At 42.3% G+C, this 21097-nt stretch overlaps 1 protein-coding gene across 2 annotated transcripts in view; it reads right to left on the reverse strand.

The window, feature by feature from the left end:
• Positions 1-21097, reverse strand: part of SLIT3 (slit guidance ligand 3) — an 815836-nt gene that overhangs the window by 186299 nt on the left and 608440 nt on the right. For both annotated transcript variants that reach the window (XM_043985299.1, XM_043985300.1), the window contains 2 exons: positions 7263-7334; positions 1567-1730 (listed from right to left, as the gene is read on the reverse strand). In XM_043985299.1, coding sequence (XP_043841234.1) covers positions 1567-1730; positions 7263-7334 — 236 coding nt within the window. The remainder of the gene's footprint in view (positions 1-1566; positions 1731-7262; positions 7335-21097) is intronic.

Below are 21097 nucleotides of genomic sequence, written 5' to 3' on the forward strand. Positions count from 1 at the left end.
TGAGCCCATCCATAGATAAACTCCTTTGTTTTGCTTTTCCAACTCCCACGTGGCTTATTCACGTGGCTAACTCTGTTACTACCTTTGCCTAGTCTTAGCACCAAGAAACTAGAGACTGTTAGAGAGAGCTAGACCAGAGAGTAGCTATTTCCAAAGCTGGATTAATTGGAAAGCCTACATTATCTCACTATCAAATGCTCTGGTTGAATGCCCTGTTTTCTGATGGGACCAGGAGGACCTTTCCCATTGGGAATGGAAACTGCTTATGTGGAAGCAGCAGATGTCGGCAACAAGTTTTTAAAAAAAGAACACTTAAAAAAAGCCACCTCCTTATAGAAAGTCTTCTCCACTTGACCCAGAATCACCTACTGTTTTCACATATTCAAGCAATTTTCAATCATGGATCTATATAGTGATTAATTATTTATATATCCTAGGTAATTTTTGAATTTATTTAATGTATCCACATAGAGCTGCTGGATTCATTTTGTCTACCCACTACAACAGAAGTTCCTAGAAGATAGGAGACATATCTAAGAACCTCTGTGAAACCCATTGTGCAGTGTTATATTCTCTGTCTCAGGGATGCTACAAAAATTCTTCCAGTGTCCTAAGTGAACTGTGATCTCCTTGGAATGGGCAGACTTTTTCCAGTGAGTAGGGTACTAACCCACTGTTTAGTGACTGACCATGCTGCGTGATTCTTGGCCATATTCTCCTGTAAGTCTTCCATGGGGAATAATCCTAAATTAATAAATAATGGAGCCTGATTGAAGGTGAGGGTGAATTCCTTCCTCAGTTTCATTAGCAGATAATGAGCTTCTTCCTTGTCCCTCCCCTGCCCCCCACATACAACCTTTACACAATACAGTTCTCAAATCTGTAATGGAACTGATGCAGCATTTTTTAGACTGGACCTATAATTACATTGGCATAGGAAAACCCCAGTGGGAAAACTCCCCCTACCAATGTCCATCTATCTGCAATTGTTGCAAAATTAATTTATAGTTCTAGAGAGCTACTTGGGACACAGGTTGTGACCTGTTCAGGGTCAGGCAGCCAGTATGTTGCAGAAACAAGGGCTAAGTGGCACAGTGGATTGAGATCTGGGCTTAGAGTCAGGAAGACCTAAGTTCAAATCTGGCTGTCCTCAGACTTCTCCTAGCTGTGTGACCGTGGTCAAGTCACTTAACCACTGCCTGCCTCAGTTTCCTCAACCCTAAAATAGATATAATAGCACCATGAGGATCAAATGAGATAATAATTGTAGGAAACACTTAGTACAACAGGCACTATATAGCTGGAGAAGGAAATGGCAAACCACTCCATTACCTTTTCCAGGAAAACCACAAATGGGGCCATGACACAACTGAACCACAAACATATCAATGCTTATTCCCTTCTCTTCCCTTCCTCTTCCCTAATTTTGTAGACTACAGGATTTCTACATAATGCTATTATAATTTTCTCTGTCAGTGTTTGTCTAATTCCAATGTGATGGTTAAGGGAGGTAGTGAGAAATCATGGGAGAGAAGGAAAGGGGAAGAGAGAAGATAGCACCCTCACCTGTGCACACATATTCTTTCTTCTGAACATCAGCTACATTGAAGCCCCTCAGGTGCACAGGAGCCATGCAGAGGGTGAACTGGCCAATCGATCGCCGCTGCCGTAGCCAATCAGAAAGCCAGGCCAGGCTGCAGTCACAGTACAGGTGATTGAAGTGGAGTCGCCTGCAGAGAAGGCAAGTGAGAGAAACATGTGGTTGTGGCCAGAATGGAATAGGGGGAGGGGTCCCTCAAACTGCCCTCCTGGCCAAGTCTCTAGAGCTAAGCTTTGGGTTGAATTGGGCACATCTAAGGGAAATGCACAGAACCCACTGTCCTGAGTCCAGGTGGTTAGAATCTCTGTGGCACCTTCTCCCATTACCACCATGTAGTTAATTTATGAGCTTGGAAAATCTGACAAGCAGGGAGAAAACATTTCCCTCTCTGCTGCTAAATCATTATGCCCTTGGTATAGAAATGGAAAAAAGCTCCGGAGGATCAGATGCTGGGCTAGGACTCCTTCCATTCTTCTCCCACCTTTTCCCCTTAAATGCCTTTTAAAACATCTGAATTTGGCACAGATTGCCTGGCTTTCTTGGTATTACAACAATACAACTTTCTCATTACAGAACCAGACTGTATAAGACAAGAAAGGGACAAAAAGGAATATGCTTTTTATTGAAGTATCCCTTCTCCATCCTTGTGTTTTTTTTTTACAAAAGCTACTATCCAAATGAGATTCTAATTTATACAGAGGCTCCTGATAACCCACTTTCTCTGTCTCTGTCTCTCCCCCTCCCCTCCCCCTCTCCCTCTCCCCCACCCCATAAGTTCAAAGGCACCTGGAGTTTTCCCTTTACTCCTAGTCTTAAGACATCCTCTATGGTCTGGAGACCATAACCTTTCCCTTTCTCCCATCTAGTTCCTGGGACTTGGGATCATATCTTGCTGTCTCTGTGGGAGGTGAGATGGAATGTAGTGTTACCCCTTCCCTGTAAGGGAGAAAGGGGGAAGACTGGTATGTGTCAGGCTTAAAGCATGGCCACATTTAGTCAAGTGACTTATATCTCCACTAATTGGAGGCCAAGCACGAGGCATCTGTAGAAGTTTCTAAAGTTTCCATGATCGGGCCTTTCTTTCACTGGAGTGAGAAGGAACTGAGAAGAAATCTCAGATTTCTACCGGGTCATTTGCAATGTCTCTGGGTCACTAAAACAGCTTTCTAATGGCAGCAGGTGAGTTTCATTCACGTCAGCTAATCAAAAGCACAGGCTCTTGGATCCAAATTTCCAATGTCTAACCCTGGAAATGTTCATCAATTAAGGTATCTCAAGACTTTTAATTAACCCACGAGCCAAGCCCGTTAAGCAAATCTAAAGCCGTTGCCTGAAGAACTCCAGACAACCCTGTCTGAAACAGGGCTCTCCAACATACTTCACTGACATCAAGTTCAACAATGTTGCCTGAGTACAGTCGACTTCCACTAATGTGCCAGCAGAGACATATGTGCAAGTTGTAATGATGTACACACACACACACACACACACACACACACACACAGCCCTTGTCAATTTCAATGCTAGGGAGAACACTTTCTATCCAAAGCTCACAGCTGATGTAGAGACCGCCTAGCCCCTCCCCAGCAGGGTCAAATTCTTATCCAGCTGCTCCAGACTGGGCTGGGGAAGACAGTCCTGGAACCACAACTCTGTTTGCAGGTTTTGGAGCTGGCTCTCAATGCCTGTGATCCTTCGTTTTGCCACACTGATATACTTGGAATAATATTTTATATGCATTATAATTATCCCTGTATATTTTATTCTCTCTGCTGTCTCATAAATTCCGTGAGAGTGAGAACAATTTGTTATCTAATCTTTCTATCTTCCCCTACCCCTAGCACCAAGCACAGGGCTCTGAAAATAAAAGACATTTAATAACTGCTTGTTAAAGTTTATTTGAAAGCTCCATGTATGAAGGGAAAGGATGGTTTTAGTGATATGATGAAGGAGTTGAAATTAGTATTTAGGTACCTCTCACAAATCTATATATCCAGCCCCAGTCTCTCTCCTGAACTTAGTCCTATCATCACCAACTGCCTAATAGGCATTTCAAACTGGACCTCCAGAAATATCTCATATTCAACATATCCAAAACAGAACTCATTAGCTTTCCTCTCAAATTCACCCCTTTACTGAATTTCCCTACTTCTGTCAGGGGCACCATCCTCCCAGTCTCCCAGGATCATAACTTGGGTATCAGCTTCATCTCTTCCCTCTGGAATTGTCCCTACCCACCACTGAGGCAGGGACTGTTTCCATTTTGTTTTTGGATCCTTAGTGCTTAAATTTAGTGTCTGACATATAATAGCAGCTTAATAAATGCTTGTTAAAATGAGATACTATTTGTAAAGTGCTCATCACAGTGGCTGGCACATAGTAGGCACTTATAAATGCTTCTTCCTTTCCTTTCCCTTTCCCCTTGTTGATTGACTAACTGATGCTGAGATCAACATTCTTGATGGGATGGGGAAAGGAATGAGATACCTTTCATTAACTGAACCCCTTCATGTCATACTGAAACAAGGGAAAGTCCCTTTCCCCCTTCTCTTCCTATGGGGAGTCTAGTTATAAAGGCTTCTTGCACATAGCCCAAAGCTTACTGATGATTGCTCTACTGTCAACTTAGCCTCTACGCTACATGGGATAGTCTGCTGGAACTATCAGCAGTGATGGAAAACAATCAGAGTGAAACCTCTCTCAAAAATAAGTCATCAGGGACAATAAGGAAGTACTGGACAGGCTGCAGCTAGACCTGGGGACTATGGCATTCCTTTGTGCTTTGGGGACCCAAAGATCTTTCCATCAGAGTTCCATGTGGATTTGTAAAGGTGATTGCTTCCTGCAGCCATCACTCACAGATGGAGGGGCTGCAAGAGATTCACCATTTAAGAAATGAACACTGAGCCACATGATAAGCATAAATAAAGTCATTTGAGAAAGGAACAACCACCAAAAAAAATGGAGAGCGGGAGATCGATGCAGGCTAATTCTTGTCAGTTCTAATCAAGGGTAAGAGATCAATGCAATAACAAAAGAAGATTTATACAGATTCTTACTGAGCTGATTAATTTAGAGAATAGGGGGAGAAAGTATCTAGAATTCTACAACTGTATTCACCCCCACCCCGGTCCCACTGGGCATTTTCTTTCAATTGTTACATGTTTATTTATCATCATCAGCCTGTCCCCATGAGCTTTCCTCTGCTTTCCCTTTTTTTAAGAGACTTACAAAGCACTTTCTTTTTTAAGTTTAATTACTATCATCCTGCCCCCTTTAAAAAACAAAACAAAACATGACTGCCACTTTCCAATGCAGTGGAATCCTGTTTTGTAACAAATAAATACTGGCACACAGTATGCTTCGTTCCCTATCTTACTGTCCACCACCTCTCTGTCAAAAGGCTCCATCTTGACACTTTCAAAGAGGATCTCAAGAGAGTGCAATGACATTAAGAGCCAGCAAAGAAGATTCTGGCTAAAGAACTGGGGTAGTGGGTGGGCTTAATTTCTTCCTCTATGAACTTTTACCTGTCAGAGTAAATGGGGGAGTCTGGCCTGACTGATTATTCCGAGCTGTCCTGTGATCTAGTTTAGAAGCTGGAATAAGAGGTATCAGAAAAAAAATAGCTTTAATATTAAAGTTAAATGATCATGAAACCTGATCCTGCATGTTGCCAGGAATGTTTCTAATAATTTTGAGCTAAGGTTATGTGTGTGTGTGTGTGTGTGTGTGTGTGTGTGTGTGTGTAAAATTTCTTTAATGGCTTTACATAATTTCTGTGAAAAGTAATGATAGGGGTGATGCTAGGGGTAGATGGACTGGCTCCCAAGGATTTGGCATTGAGGAAAGAGTCAGACAGAAAACCTTGGGTCTCCCGCTCTTTAGCTCTGTTTATTGGGTACGTGCTATGCTTTGAATGGTCCTTCTGCTACTGATGAAACAGATGGATGGTAAAAAGAAGAAGTAAACCATTTCCATCCAGCCCCAGCCTCCTCTCCTCACGTGGTCCTATTCGTTGTTTTTCTTTATTTATACACTGATTGGGAGAGGTGGCTGACTAGTGAGTATTGCCACAATACCATCAGCTTACTGCCACGGTGCACTCAATATTGATGAAACTACCTTTAGAGAACATAAGGTGAATGAATACAAATGCCAATTTATAAAGGTACCTTTTAGCCACAGACTCGAAATTAAATTTCCAGCAAATCCTTTTAGAGAGGGGTCAGTGTTCATTTTCTATAAAATGTGGCTCTCTGAATTCAATATAAAAGCTTCCCTTTATAAATCCCATTTATGACTTCCTTCCCTTCCCCTCCTCACCCCCCCTCCTTCTGCCCCATCCCAACCCCTCCCCCCCTTAATTACAGAGAAGGGGGGGATTAGTCAGTGCACGCCTCCAGGGAGCGATATACAAAGCCATCTCTGAAATTAAACTAAAGGAAAAAATGGCCGCAGACAGGCAGCTCGAGGAATGGGTGAGATTGATTGATTGATCTGAAATCACCAGACGAGTATTCTGGAATATAAGGGGGGATGACAGCAGCCACCAACACAAAAGGTCTCCTCAAAACAATGTACCAAACAAGTCCGGGCCTCTCCCCACTTCCCCACCCCCATGAAAACAGCCCAGGCTTCCATTAATGCTACTCCTTAAAGGACAACAAAGGAGAGGAAGTATAAATCACTGATTATCAGCCCACAGGAATCAGCCTGCCAATTTCTGCAGGTGAGAGTCATTTTTCTTCTATTCAATTCGCTTGTCTGGGGAGATATACACTCCATCCCGAGCAGCTCACTGCTTCCTTCTCCAAGACACACACTGCCTTCTTCATTCACTATTTTTAGGATTTGCTTTAGCCCTTGGAGTCATCCCAATGAGCTTCTATTTAAACCTTCATCTCTTGCATCCTCCATACATTTAAAGGAGGAAGGGAAAGGATATACATACAGAAATTTATGTTTTATTTTGCCAATTACATTGTTACATGAGTGGCCGTGGGAAGAGTTGGGGAAGCTTATCTGGGAACTGGGCCAATCTTGAAAATCATTGACTTACAGAGAGGAATCTCATCTATCTGACTTGCTGCTCTTCTTAGGAGGCAGGGGGATGGAGGCTGTGGCTTTATGGAGGTCCCCAGGACTTCTCAAATCTCCATGGGCCCATGTTCGTTTAGCTCAGGTTAATTCACCAAGCAATTATTAAGTGCCTACTGTGTGCCAAATGATAGGGATACAAAGAGAAACGAAACCATCTGTCCCCTAGGAGCTGGCATTTTCCTTGAAGTAACAGTCTGACTGCTTCATGTTTTTTCTCAGGTTCAACATTTTACCATGCTTTGGCCTAGTGTACATTTGGCCAAAGCCTGTTGCCACATGGCTCAACACCATCGAGACCCCAGAGGAGTTCCATTTCTGCAAACCAGCATGGTCAGTCATCTAAAAGGGCCTTCAAGCAAACAGTGTTGGGGGGAAATTCTCTATTTTATTGAGGGGCTCAATGCTCCCATGTTTGGCATGGGACAAAGCCTGGGTCTACCCAAAGCATTTAAAGGAACAACAACAACAAAAAGTTGCCAAGGGATACCATCAGGGGTCCCTGGAAGCTCAGGATGGGGGCATGCAATGGGTACGAAAGGGGTGGGGGGTAATTACTCACAGAGTTCGGATCTTTGGCATGTGGTTGAAGCTGGTGACCGGGATGCGACTGATGTTGTTGTTGTTGAGGGTACTGTGGAGATAGAAGAGGAGGAAAAAAATATCACTGGTGATCAATGGATCTGTGTTGGCGGGCAGAGGGCTGTTTACATGAAGCAATGTCCGGAGAGGGGAGGATTACAAGAGCACCCATAAATCAGCAGCCTGTGATTATAAGGAGGGGGCAGGGGAGCTGCACTCACTGGAGAGAGTCCAACTAGGAATGGCGAGGCCAGATCTAACACCCACCGATCCAGTATAGGCCTCCACTCAACCAAAAATGCAGAGCAATGGCAAGTCAAATCCTTTACTTTCCGGTGCACAAACCCTACTTTTCTCTTAGCACCTATGGATTCCGTCTGAATACTAGGGCACTTTGTGGGTCTCTTTCTAAGTATGTAATGAATCAGTGATCTAACTCAAATGCCACCTCTTCCATGCAGCCTTCCCTGAACCCGGTGATCATTAACAACTTTGTCCTTGGACCTCAAGAAACAGTGATTAGAGAACAATAGGAAATTCTAAAAAAAAAAAAAAAAAGATTAGATCTCCCTGTCTTGCCCAGGCTGGAACTGCTATGTCCACTTACTGGCCCTACCCCACTGCTGATCTTCAGGGAAGCTTTGACCTGCTCTGTTTTTCTGACCTGGGTTGATTTCACCTTCCTTAAGCAGCATGGTGGCCCCCTACTTCTAGGGGGGCCCAATCTCAGACTCCTCAGTGTCAGGGATCACAGGTGTTTGCCACCACACAGAGTAACAATAACACGTTTTTAACATTACTTTTTAAAGGAAGCTATGGAAATATAAAAGATTTTGCAGCCACCATGGAAGCAGGAAGGGATTAAGTTATGAGCATAGATACCTAAGATACGTAACATTATAGGATGAATATACTAGAGATTATAGGATTATAAATTTAGAGCTAAAAGGGACTTTAGAGGCCACTGAGTCCAATTTCTTCATTTTATAGATTGGGGAATGGAGACTGAGGGAAGTAAAGTCCTGGGTAGCAGGTGTCTGAGGCAGAATTTAACTCAGGTCTTAGCTCAGTCGAAAGGTATCCATCCTTATAAAGACTGGGTCTAGATGGATGGACCTCTTAGGACAAACCCTCAGCTTCCATCAGGTGAACTATAATCCCCATTCCCACTCCCTAAAAGGGGAGATCCCAGGCAGTTTGCTCTGAGTCAAGGGAGCTGATTAATATTTTCTTCTATAAACAAACTGGCTGTGAGCTGTCTAGGGCAGGCTGCCCTAATTTGTATTGTTCCTAATTACATCGATGACTCCTTAGCAGATTAGAAGCTGTAAAGTTCATTGAAGATTCCATGGGAAAAGGAAATTAATAAAAGAGACAAAACCAAAAGCCCTCTGAGTGGCAGGGTCAAGTGAGGGAGAATTGGGTTGTTTGGGTATGGGAATGAGGAATCTATCTCTGTTGTACTCATCCATGCAGATGACAGCTCGTAGAATAATGATGCCCCCCCACCATGGTTTTTTTGAGCCACAAGATGCAGAAGAATTCGAAAAACAAGGATATGGATGTAGTTATTTGGCCGAATTTCCTCTCTCTTTACGCTCAGCAGTGCTATTTACCTTGTGACCTTGAGACAAATGACAAGTTGGGGTATCAGTTTCCTATACTGTAAAAAAGAGGGGGGGCAGCGGGGGGGTGGATTAGAAGACCTCTAAGGCACCTTCCAACTTTAAATTCTGTCATGCTATATTGTCGTCTATTGTTCCACAGTTTACTAGGGACTCCACTATCCTTTTTGCCCTGCCCCTCCCCATATTGGCACCTCTCTGCAAACTCCCCCAAAAAACTCCTCTCCTCCCTTTTCCCCCAGTGGTAGGGAAAAGTCCTCTCCCTGAAAGTCTCCCCTGGTTCAACAAAGGAGGGCTACTTTTGCCTTCTACCCTCAGAGAACTCACCTTTTGGGCCACCAGGCTTGGCCACATAACAACACCCATCATTCATGCCCCTACTGCCAAGGCTAACTACAACTATGGGCTTGAGTTGCTTGTGGCACTAGCTTAGCCTCTGTGGGATCCTCTAAGGTAGAGTGTTTTGTCCATCCCTCTTTTTTTTTTTTCAGTGAGGCAATTGGGGTTAAGTGACTTGTCCAGGGTCACACAGCTAGTAAGTGTTAAGTGTCTGAGGTCGGATTTGAACTCAGGTCCTCCTGACTCCAGGGCCGGTGCTCTATCCACTGTGCCACCTAGCTGCCCCTATCCATCCCTATTAAGCTTCTGACCTAGGGAAGGTTTTGCTCAAGGGCTATGGGGACAGGGAAAAACTCTTCTCTTCTAGATGCTGGGAGGGAAATGCTACAATTGTCTTGTATAAATACCAAGAGACTGTCAAATGACCTGGAATTCTACTTTTTGGAAGGTATTTATGCCTACCCAGACTGTTCTTTCCCCATCCCACTGAAATCTAATGAGAGGCATTTCTGCAACGAACCTACTCTGTAATCCTCAGAGTGGCAATATATCCCCTTCCCAGTTCCATGCCTACGCAGGCTTCCAAACAAAATACTTTTTTGTTATTGCTGGATCCCCACCACCTGAGCCATCCTCAGACAGGAATCTGGTTGGCTATAAGGAATGAGAAAAGTGGCAGTTTTGTGTTTCCCATTTACTCAGCCAAAGGTGGGATGGGACAAGCCCCTGGCTTGGGGAAAGAGGTGGGCCCTGTCTATACTAAAACACTCAAGAGAGCAAGATTTAAAGGCTACCCTGAGGCAGAACAGTAAGAACAAGGGATCCCTCAATAACTCTTATCTTGTCTTTTCTAGTTCTTCATTCGGTCCACACACCTACCTTACCTTACTTCACTTCTCCTACTTTTCAAGCCCTTTCAACAAGTAGTCTATAAATACTCAGCCATATAGCCTGAGTCTAATTTTGTAATCCTAGTAGATGGGAACTGATCAAAGGAGTTCCCTAATTTCACAGATTCTAAGAAATTAGGAAAGTCCCTTAATTTTGTGATTTTGAGTTCCCTGATCAATTGGATGAATTAACCCAAAGGTCAGCCTTTCTGTGGGAGGGAGTTTGATCAAAGGACTTCCTTGATTGCCCCCATGTTCCCCAGTTATACATTTTGGCTCTATGTAGTTTTTCTTTTTGCCTTGTATATGGACACACTCACTGACATGTGGGGTGTGTGTGTGTGTGTGTATGTGTGTGTGCACGCTCGAGCGTGCGCACACGTGCTTGCTGCACACTCTATTAGAAGAGGAGCTGTATGACTCCTAAAAAAGGTTAGGAATTCCCATCTCCCATGGCTGGAATCCACTCCCTCCTTATCAGTTTTAGAGTCCCTCTCTTCTTTGAAGATGCATCCCAGGCATCATCTCCTATAGTAAGCCTTTCCTGATCCCTGTTGCCAACTCCCTCAAATACTAGGCCCCTTCCTCCCAAACTACTCTGTGTTGAATGACTATATTGCATGTCCCAAAAGTCTTAGTGCTGTTTTAAGTTTTAATAACTCCAGAAGTATAAATGCTCTAAAAAACAAATCTAATAAAAACAAATCACTTGAAGTATAATTATTTCCATTTTCTTCACATGTAGTTTTGTCAATTTTGAATAATTAGTTTTTCATTTAAATTTTAACAAGATGGACCACCCTGTCATTACGTATTGTATGTTCGTTCATTTCTAAATGACACTTTCTCAAACCAGTGGACTGGCAAAGAAGGTTCCCTGCCTTGACCACCTCAGTCACCTGATATATCTCCATTAGATTTTCTTCTTGGGGGGGGGGGGTCATGTCAAAACTGTAGTGTGTGTGTGTGTGTGTGTGTGTGTGTGTGTGTGTGTGTGAGAGAGAGAGAGAGAGAGAGAGAGAGAGAGAGAGAGAGAGAGAGAGAGAGAGAGAGAGAGAGAGAGAGAACTTTGTCCTTCTTAAGGCTAGGATTATAAATGCAAACTTTTCTGTCACTAATTAGGCAGCAGTTGATAAAAGTTTTTTACAAAGTTTGAAAATCAACTAGACATAAATGTTACATTTTTAAAAAATAATTAATTTCTAAAGTGTTGTTTTATAAATTTGTAGAATTTCGCTTTCTTTTTAAAATAGTATTTTTCCCCAGACTACATGTAAAAACAATTTTTAGAATCCATTTTTATCAGTTTTTGAGTTCCAAATTTTTCTTCCTCCCTCCCTCCTTCCCCTGCCCTCTTCCTAAAATGGTAAACAAGCTGGTATAGGTTATATATGTAGCACTTATATTTCTTTTTTTTTTACTAGTACTTACATTTATTTCAGGTATGTGGTTTACACGCATATTATTGAGCAAAATTGGATTGCAAACAAATATCCAAATATCGTAACAAGCATTATCAGATAACATAACTGGCACTAGTGTTATAAGCATATTAATGGAACTGGTGAGGAAGAATTGTGGAAGAGGACTGCAGCCCATGTCATTTTGCTTTGTAACCAAACCAAAACTCTTGGTAGCACCATAATAACAATACTTACAAGAAACATAGAAGAGAGAACATTTTTACTACTATTTTTTTCAGAATCATTTTCTTTGCATTTTAGTGAATTAGGCAGGAAAGTGCATGCATTTTAACCAGCGTTAACTTTTTTTGTAAGTAAAAGTTAAAGGGAATCAAGCTGGCCATACCAGGAATCTACCTTTTATGCTTGTGCAAGCAAGCACTGCACTGTGCTTTGAGCCAATGACTGGAGATGGGCATGTGTTTTGCAAACTGCTATTATGTAAAAGTTGTCCAATAAAGCCTGAGAGCACTTATTGTGCTCTCTGAAGTTACTAAAGCTTAAAACTGAACTAGGACTTTTGGAATGCCCTGTATATATTTGTGCTTATTCCTTTTACATTTATATTGTATGTGAGCCTGTGTGTGTATGTATATGTATTTGTCTCTCCCATTATAATGTAATGATTCTTTTATTCTCTGTACTTTTATCTCCATCACCTAGTATAGTAGTACCAGGTACACAGCAGGCATTTGATAAATGCTTCTTTATTGACTGATTGATGTCAATCCTGGTTTTGCCATTTGGGACTTGTATAAGTCTGCAAAGCTTGCTTAATTTCTCTGGGCCTCAGTTTCTTCATCTGTAAAATGAAGAAGTTGCACTAGTTGACTCCTAACGTCCTTCCTTTCCAGCTCTAAATTCCCTTACCTTCCCCACCAGTTTGGAAATTCCCCAAAGACAGATGACCATGTTTTGTTTTGTTTTATTTTAAATTTTCTTCTTTTTAGCCTAGAGCCCTTACCAAAGTACATCCAAAACCATTAACAGTGGTGGTTGGTGGTGTCTCACACAGTGCCTTGCCTAATAAATGTTTGTGGTGCTGAACCAAACTGACTGTTAGATGCTTACCAGAATAGCTTCTTTACCTCATAAACACAAAGACTTCCAGGCCCTTTAAATAATAGAGTCCTTCTCCTTCTACTCTTCCCCCTCCCCTTGTCTTTCCTCCTTCCATTTGCAGTGACATCATTTACTCAACAACCCAGGGAGATCTCCAGCAAATGGTCAGGCCCTAATTTGGCTGCATGTATGGTACAATTAAGCATTGGGCTTCAACTGTAACTATAGCAGACAGCAACACTGCGCAGATGACTTATTAATGTATTATTATACTGATATTTAAATGTGAGCTATAATGAGAGCTATAAAGCATTTACGATAATAGCAATTATTCCACAACCAAAATGGCTAAACACCATATTCAGACTTTGATGATTTGGCACCTGGGTCCCAACTCAGAACCACTAGCATTTTGTGGTGTGAGGGCGACTCATGGAGCAGGGCGACAGTTAACCCCTCAAGAGCTGATCACTTTAACAACAGTTACCTGAGGCAGAAACCCACTTTTGCTTCTTATTCACCATGAAAACACCCCTATCTGGAATCCCCACGTGTCTTAGAGATTATACCATACAGAGAATAGTTGAAGGAACTGGAGATGTTTAGTGGGGGAGAAGAACTGAGGGGTGGTGGTGGTGAGGGTCTTCAATGATTTGAACAGCTACAGAGGGATTTGTCTATTTCTGCTTGGTCCCTACAAGGCAGGGACAATGAGTGGAAGGAACAAAGAGGCAGAACTAGATTTGGTTCCAGACTAAGAATTGCATTGATACAAGGGGAAATCCCAGTGTAGAAATTCCCTTCTCTAAGGTCAGTATGGTCTAATACAGAGCTTCTTAAACTTTTGCCACTCAGGGCCCTTTTTCACCCAAGAAATTTTTACATTTTTACATTTTATATAGGTATATAAAATAGGCATACATAACTTTAAGTTGCCAAATTTTTCCCAACCCCCACATTCAGTTACATGATCCCATTTTCATCATGACGCATAGCTTAAGAAGTTAGGTACCATACAACATTAGAAGCTTTGGTCTACTGAGTTGCTTAAGGAACTTAGAAGTTAAGTGACTTGCCCTTGATCAGGTAGCTGTGAAGAGGTAACACTTGGAACTCAGGGCTTCATGATACCAAGGTTGCCCCTGAATCTACTGTGTCATGCTGTCCCAATGTTCAGGAAAAGCTTCTTTACCATGAGAATGAACTGAAAGTGGACTGGGGCAGCTAGGTGACTCTATAGTTCACACAGTAGTAGGATTGGGGTCAGGAATATGAGTCTTCCTGACTCCTAATCTATCTTCAGATACTTACTAGCTGTGTGACCCTGGGCAAGTCACTTAACCCCGTTGCCCTCAATTTCCTTATCTGTAAAATGAGCTGGAGAAGGAAATGGCAAACCTCTCCAGTATCTTTGTCAAGAAAACCTCAAATGGGGGTCACTAAGAGTTGGACTTGATTGAAACAACTGAACAATAACATAAGTGGACTACCTTGGGAGGGAGGGAGCTTCCCCTCACTGATATTGTTGAGGGACTTTTTGTTTCAATATGTGTTTAGCAGCCAGGCTAAAGAACTCTATAATCCCTTCCAAATCTTAGTGTCTGTGATTTTATGGATAAATGGGAGACATATCACACCTCCTCTTGCTCTCCCTCACTGGTCCCTAGGGGAAGCCCCCTCCCCTTCACCCCAGATAGTTTGTAGCCTTCACACTGCTTGCTGCTCACAGTTCGAAAGATTACTGTGGATTTGGCTCAGTGTTTGCTCTTAGGTTCTATACAGTAGTGGTCTGGTAAATGTTTAACAACTGGCTCTCTGGGGTAAAAAACTATACCCACGGCATATTTTAAAGTGTAATCTGCAGTGTTAACATCTTCTCCATTGCTTTTTAATGTTTAGATGATGAATGAAACAATAAATCAAGTTCTGCTTTGTAGCACTTGTTAATTTCTGAGGTGTAAATGCTCATACCGAAAATTTAACAATTATCCTCCTGGAAAGGTAAGCAGGAGACATATCATGAGTGGCTTCCAGTACTAGAGGGAGAAATTTAAATTTCTTCCTAGAAGGAATGGTAAACTACTGAAGATTTTGAGCAGAGGAGTGACATAGTTAAAGCTGTTTTTAAAGATTACTTTGGCAGAGGTTATAACATCAGTAATACCTATTGTATCTCTGAGCCTCAATTTTTGCATATGGAAAAGGAGATAATATTTTGATAACCTATTTCACAGGGCTATTTTGAGGAAGACTTTGTAAAACAGTGTAGAATCATGAACTACTATTATTATTAATTGTGACTGTTATTATAAGTTTATTGATATTCCAGCTATAGCATTTATTGTTTTGTACAATTATCTTATTTGCATTGATGTCTTTTGTTTTCATGTTACATCGGTCTCTGAATATGTCCTTCCTTCACCAAGGGAGCCATTTCATGTGATAGGGAATAAAAAAGAGAGGATCCTAATAACAGTAATTGATGATAATGATAATAATAATAATATCTAGCATTTGCATGGTGCTTTAAGGTTTTCAAAGTGGTTTACATATGTTATCTCATTTGATCTTCACAATAGTCTTGTGGGATAAGTGAAAAAATGAGGCTAAGAAAACCAGAGTGACATAGGGAGTAAATATCTGAGGTAAGATTTGAACTTGTTTTTTCCTGAATCCAAGTCCAGTTCCTCACTGGCCTATTCTACTCTATCACCTCAGTGACTCTAAGTCAATCAATTGATCAAATCAGCAGAAACCATGTTGGACAATATGTGTGATATTCCACACCAATAGTCCCCCACCTCTTAAATGAAAGGAGGGATCTGCATTTTCTCAACTCTTCTCCAAGACTGGTCATAATGTGTTTATTTTTCTGCTCCACTGCTCTAAATGTTATCCTAAAGCCAGGAAAGAGTTAACATTTCTCCCTAGCACACAATTACCTAATGGAGTGACTTGGGGCACTAGAAAATATTTAACTCATTAACAATAATTGAGGATAATCGAAGATACTACAGCATAGAGGGAAAATTAGTGACCTGGCAATCAAGAATCACTAGTTATAGTCTCAGCTTTGCTACTAATTAAAATTGTGATTTGGGGCAGGTCACTTCAACTCATCAACCCAATTAAACAAGCATTAAACACCTACTGTGTGCTGAGGACTATGGTAGTCAATGAGGAGACAGTTGATTTTCTTATTCCCTAGCTATATGGAAAGGAAAGATTAATTAGATACTGTCTCCAGCTCTAAATTCTCTACCTCTGTGATACCGTGTGTATGTGTGCATGTGTGCACATATATATGTATGTGCGTGTTATTATTATTGAGTTGTTTTAGTCATGCCTGACTCTCCATGACCCCATTTGGGGTTTTCTTGGCAGAGATCCTGGAGTGGATCGCCATTTCCTTACCCAGCTCATTTTACTGAGGAGGAATTGATGCCAGCAGGGCTAAGTGACTAGCCCAGGGTCATGAAGCTAGTGTCTGAGGCCAGATTTGAATTCAGGAAGATGAGTCTTCCTGACTCCAGGATAACCTACATATATGTATATATGTAAATATGTGTGTATGTATGCCTGTATATATGTATGAAGTTTCCTTCTTCCTTTGAAAATCTTAGCAGAAAGATCCGCTCAAACTGAAAGGAGCAGGATGATCATCCCCACTTTTATGGAGGGAGCCAGAGAGAAGAAGTGACTTTCACAATGATACACAGCAAAACAAGTTATAGTGGCAGGTACAAGATGTGAGGCTCACTAGTCTCTAGAACACTACTTGGCAAGCCTGCATATAAGCCATGATTCATGACAGGGAAGGATATATGGGTCAAATGTACTGTCACAGACTAAGGAAACCTTGATTTTGATTTAAAATGGATTTTCTTCTCTTCCCTCTCCTTTCTCCCCTTTTCATCTTCCTCTTCCCCCTCCTTTCTTTTCATTTTCCTCCTTCCTTCCCCCCTCCACTCTTTTTCTTCTTCCTTTTCTTTCTTCTCTCTTTCCCTCTCCTCTTTTGGCCTCTCCTTGCCCCTACCACCCTCTCTCTGCAGTTACTCAGCAACTTTCCTATCTGAAATGGAAAAGAGAAGAGAAAAGAAGAGAAGAGAAGATTGTTGGAGGCTCAGTTCGGAGGAAGCTATGGCCATCAGAAAGATACAGCACAGATTCCCAGTGTAGTTAGCAGGGTTTTGAGGGGGGCAAGCTGAGGAAAAGGCTGTGATTACAATAGTCGACCATCTCTGTCTCTGCCTACTCTCCCCTTCCTAGAAACTGATTGAGCTGAATATATATCATATGGAGCACTTGGTGTTTTTGGCTACTGGTAGAAGCTTTGAGGAGGAGATTTGGACATGGCAAATAAGAAGCCGCTGGCTCTCTCAGGATGTGAATGGCAGTCACATTTCAAGAGCCCTGACTCCACTTCTTTCTCCATCTCAGCTTCTGGGTCCCTCTTGCTGAATGCCAGGAGCTCATTTGCTTAGTTCTGTAGCTGCTCCCTAAACTTGCTCAGGAAAGACATCTTTGATCTGGAGGATCTGGGCCTGGCTGGAGCAGCCTTGGCGCTGGCAGCCTTAACAAGGCTGACATTTCCCTCTGTCTCCTCTGATTAGGCCACCGCTTTATCATTGTGTGCTTTCCTGGCTCTGGGTGTAATCTGTGTGTTGTGTGTCCATAACACCATGTAATTGGCTCTAATGCAACAATATTATCTATGTGCATGCAACGGATAATTGCAAAACTGGGCATCTGTAGCTGATGCCACTCCAGCCTGCCTGCCTGCCTGCCACTCTTCTGGGTCACTCCCAGGTTTAGCTGGGAATCAGGGGCCTTTCACACACTCTTTAGGTTGGATGGGCCCCTTATCCTATTTGGTTCTCTGTGTTGAGGGAAGATGACTTTCTGTCCAAGCCCAAACAGTTAGGGTCTCTCCTACACTCAAAGCCTCTTTAGGAAACTCAGCACCCAAGGCAGCCAGATTATCTTCTTTGCCCACACACGTAACTTGGAGATGCACTATTGGAAAAAATTAGTATGTTCTGTCTATCAGTGGACCTTCCTCTAAATATGTCAGAGGAAATGTATTATAAATATGTCCAGTTCCAATTCTTATGACATACATACCTGAAATAAGCGAGGCTAAATCAACACCAAAACAAGGATTTGTTGCACACCTGCTACGTGCAAAGTGTTGTGTTAGGTGCTTCAAGAGTTTTTTGTTCTGTTTTTAGCTTCTGGAGTATGGTAGAAGTTCGGAAGGAGCCTAGAACAGTGTGGTGGGGATTTGGGGAGAGCGGAGAAGGAAGGAAGGTTAGCTGGACCCTTTCTTTCTCCCTCGGTTGGTTGACTCATGACTAAACCAAAGTAATAAAGTGAAAGAAAAGGCCTGAAATAAGGGAGGTCTGTTAGCCATTCTAAACATCCAGTTTAAATAACAACAACCACAACCAAAACAAACAAACAAACAAAAACAAAGCTTGAAACAGATAGGAGCGGCAGAATACCAGGTTTCAATAAGTACTGTTGTGTAATAGAGGGGGTGCTGAGCTCAGAAGTTAGGAAGGCCTTGGGTTTGAATTCTTCCTCAGAAACTTATTCTCTTTATGACCATATCACAAGTCACAAACTCTCTAAACTTCAGTTTCTAAGATAAGGGAATCAGATGATCTCTAAGGTCCCTTCCATCTCTAAATCAAAAATCCCATGAATACCAAGGTCCATGGGGACACTAGGGTTCAAAGGTCCAAAGATGACTGTTGCCAAAATTGAGTAACTCTTCCTTCCCTGGAATTTGGATAATGTGCGGGGGAGGCTGTCTGGCTTCTCAGGATGCAAAGACTTTTGGGTGGGAAAATGGTCATGGAAGAACAGGTTTTATAGGCACCTGCTGCTCCTCATCACAGGGGAAAGGTGACCTCTGCGGACTGTTTCCATTTGTGGGCAGAATTAAATTTTTGTTTGTATCCTGACTCCTCTGTCTCACAGGAAGGACCCTCCCAACCCATAGTTTTACTTCAATCTATCCTCTTTTTTTTTTTTTTGCGGGGCAATGGGGGTTAAGTGACTTACCCAGGGTCACACAGCTAGTAAGTGTCAAGTGTCTGAGGCCAGATTTGAATTCAGGTACTCCTGAATACAGGGCTGGTGCTTTATACACTGCGGCACCTAGCCGCCCCCTATCCTCTTCTCAATGGCAATGTGATTTTCCCACAATCCATATTGATGTCACACCCACTCCCCCATTCAATAAACTCAAATAGCTATAATCTATAGTAGCCTATTAATCTTTTATAAGCTATAATCTCCATGATCAAATATAAAGCCCTCTGTTTGGCCTTTAAAGCCTCTCCCCACTGGTCCCTTCCTACCTCTTTTCTGGTTTTTTATATTTTATTTTTCTCCAATATTATGATCCTGTGCCCCTGGCCTTGCTAGTCCTTGCACACGACACTCCAGCTGGAGGTCCCGACCTTTACAATGGCTGTTGCTTAGCTTTGGAGTGTCCTCCTCTACTTCTAGATTTCCCTGGCTTCCTTCAAGACTTGGCTCAATCCCACCTTCTCCAATTATTATCTCCAATTTAGCCTGTCTACATATTCTTTGCACACGGTTGTTTTCATCATGTCTTCTCAAGAGCAGGGCTTTTCTCTGTATCTCTAGCTCGTAGCACCATGTCTGACACACAGTGGGCACTTATCAAATGCTGACTGACCTTCTGCAAGAAATCTTTCTTTCTGCTTTATGTTCCCTGTTCCCCCTCCCCCAGATTTCTGTCTGAGATTTTGTTGTTGTTCAGTTGTTTCAGTCATGTCTGAGTCTTCATGACCCCATTTGGGATTTTCATGGCAAAGATACTGGAATGGTTTGCCATTTTCTTCTCCAGCTCATTTTACAGATGAGGAAACTGAGGCCAACAAGTTTCAGTGACTTGCCCAGGGTCACATAGCTAAGTGTATGAGGCTGAATTTGAACTCTATCCTCTGTACCATTCACATGTTGTCTTCTTCATTAAAATATGTGCTCCTTGGGGCAGCTAGGTGGTGCAGTGGATAAAGCACCGGCCCTGGATTCAGGAGTACCTGAGTTCAAATCCAGCCTCAGACACTTGACACTTACTAGCTGTGTGACCCTGGGCAAGTCACTTAACCCCAACTGCCTTACCGAAAAACAAAACAAAACAAAAATGTGTGCTCCTTGATGACAGGGACTATTTGCGGGACAGTGAGGATTAAGTGACTTGCCCAGGGTCACACAGCTAATAAGTGTCAAGTGTCTGAGTCCAGATTTGAACTCAGGTCCTCCTGAATTCAGGGCTGGTGCTTTATCCACTGTGCCACCTAGTTGCCCCATAGGGACTATTTTGACCTTTCCTAGCCTTTAGCACTGTGTTTGGCCCTTAGTAAGGGCCTAGTAAAATACTTGTGAAGGCTTTTCCCTGTCATCTCCTATGAGCTACGATCAGCAAAGATCACAACAAAGGCAGCTGATCACCAGAAGCATGATGAGACAAGGTCTGTGGGCTCCTGATTGTGGGCCATTAGTCCCAGCACTACCATTTTCCCTGACTAGAAATTGTCTTCATGCTACTGTGCTGAATCAGCTCCATTAGAATGCATATAGAAAGTATATTCTTTGCTGAGGCTGCACTATTGATTGCACGCAAGAGGGACCAGTTTGAGTTGAGAAAGAAGATCACTTCTCTTCCCCCAGGCCCAGGACACTGGCCCAATGATCAGTTCCTCCCTCCTCACTACCGGCAACTTGCCTGCATCTGGATAATAATGAGAATTACAAAAATACTTTGCACTAATAATAGCTAGTTCTGCCCCACCAAAAATAATAACCCTGTATTTGTTTTCTATATAATGATGTACACATTCGGGCTTCCTTTATGGAATCTAGTCACCTCCTCCTGAGCAAGGAGATGTTATTTTTGTCTTTGTATTCAATGCCTACCATGTAGTTGATGCTTAATAAATGTTTGATTGCTTGACGAGTAATAGGACTTTATTATTTATAAAGCATTATAACATATATCATTTCTTTTGGTCTTTACAATAATCCAGTGAGGAAAGTGGGGTAGGCATTATTTTTTCTATTTCACAGATGAGGAAACTGAAGCGAGGTGACTAGTTCAATCTCATGTATTCAGTAAGTAACAGAGTTTAGCTAATAAGCACACTTTCCTTCTTTGAAGTATGTATGTATGTATGTATGTATGTATGTATGTATGTATGTATGTATGAATGAAGTGGGGCAGCTAGGTGGTGAAGTGGATAGAGGGTCAGGCTTAGAGTCAAGAAGACCCATCTTCCTGAATTGAAATCTGGCTTCAGATACTTACTAGCTGTGTGACCCTAGGGAAGCCACTTAACCCTGTTTGCCTCAATTCCCTCATTCGTAAACTAAGCTGGACAAGGAAAGGGCAAACCACTC

The sequence above is a fragment of the Dromiciops gliroides genome, chromosome 2 (genome assembly GCF_019393635.1).
Source record: "Dromiciops gliroides isolate mDroGli1 chromosome 2, mDroGli1.pri, whole genome shotgun sequence".
NCBI lineage: Eukaryota > Metazoa > Chordata > Mammalia > Microbiotheria > Microbiotheriidae > Dromiciops > Dromiciops gliroides.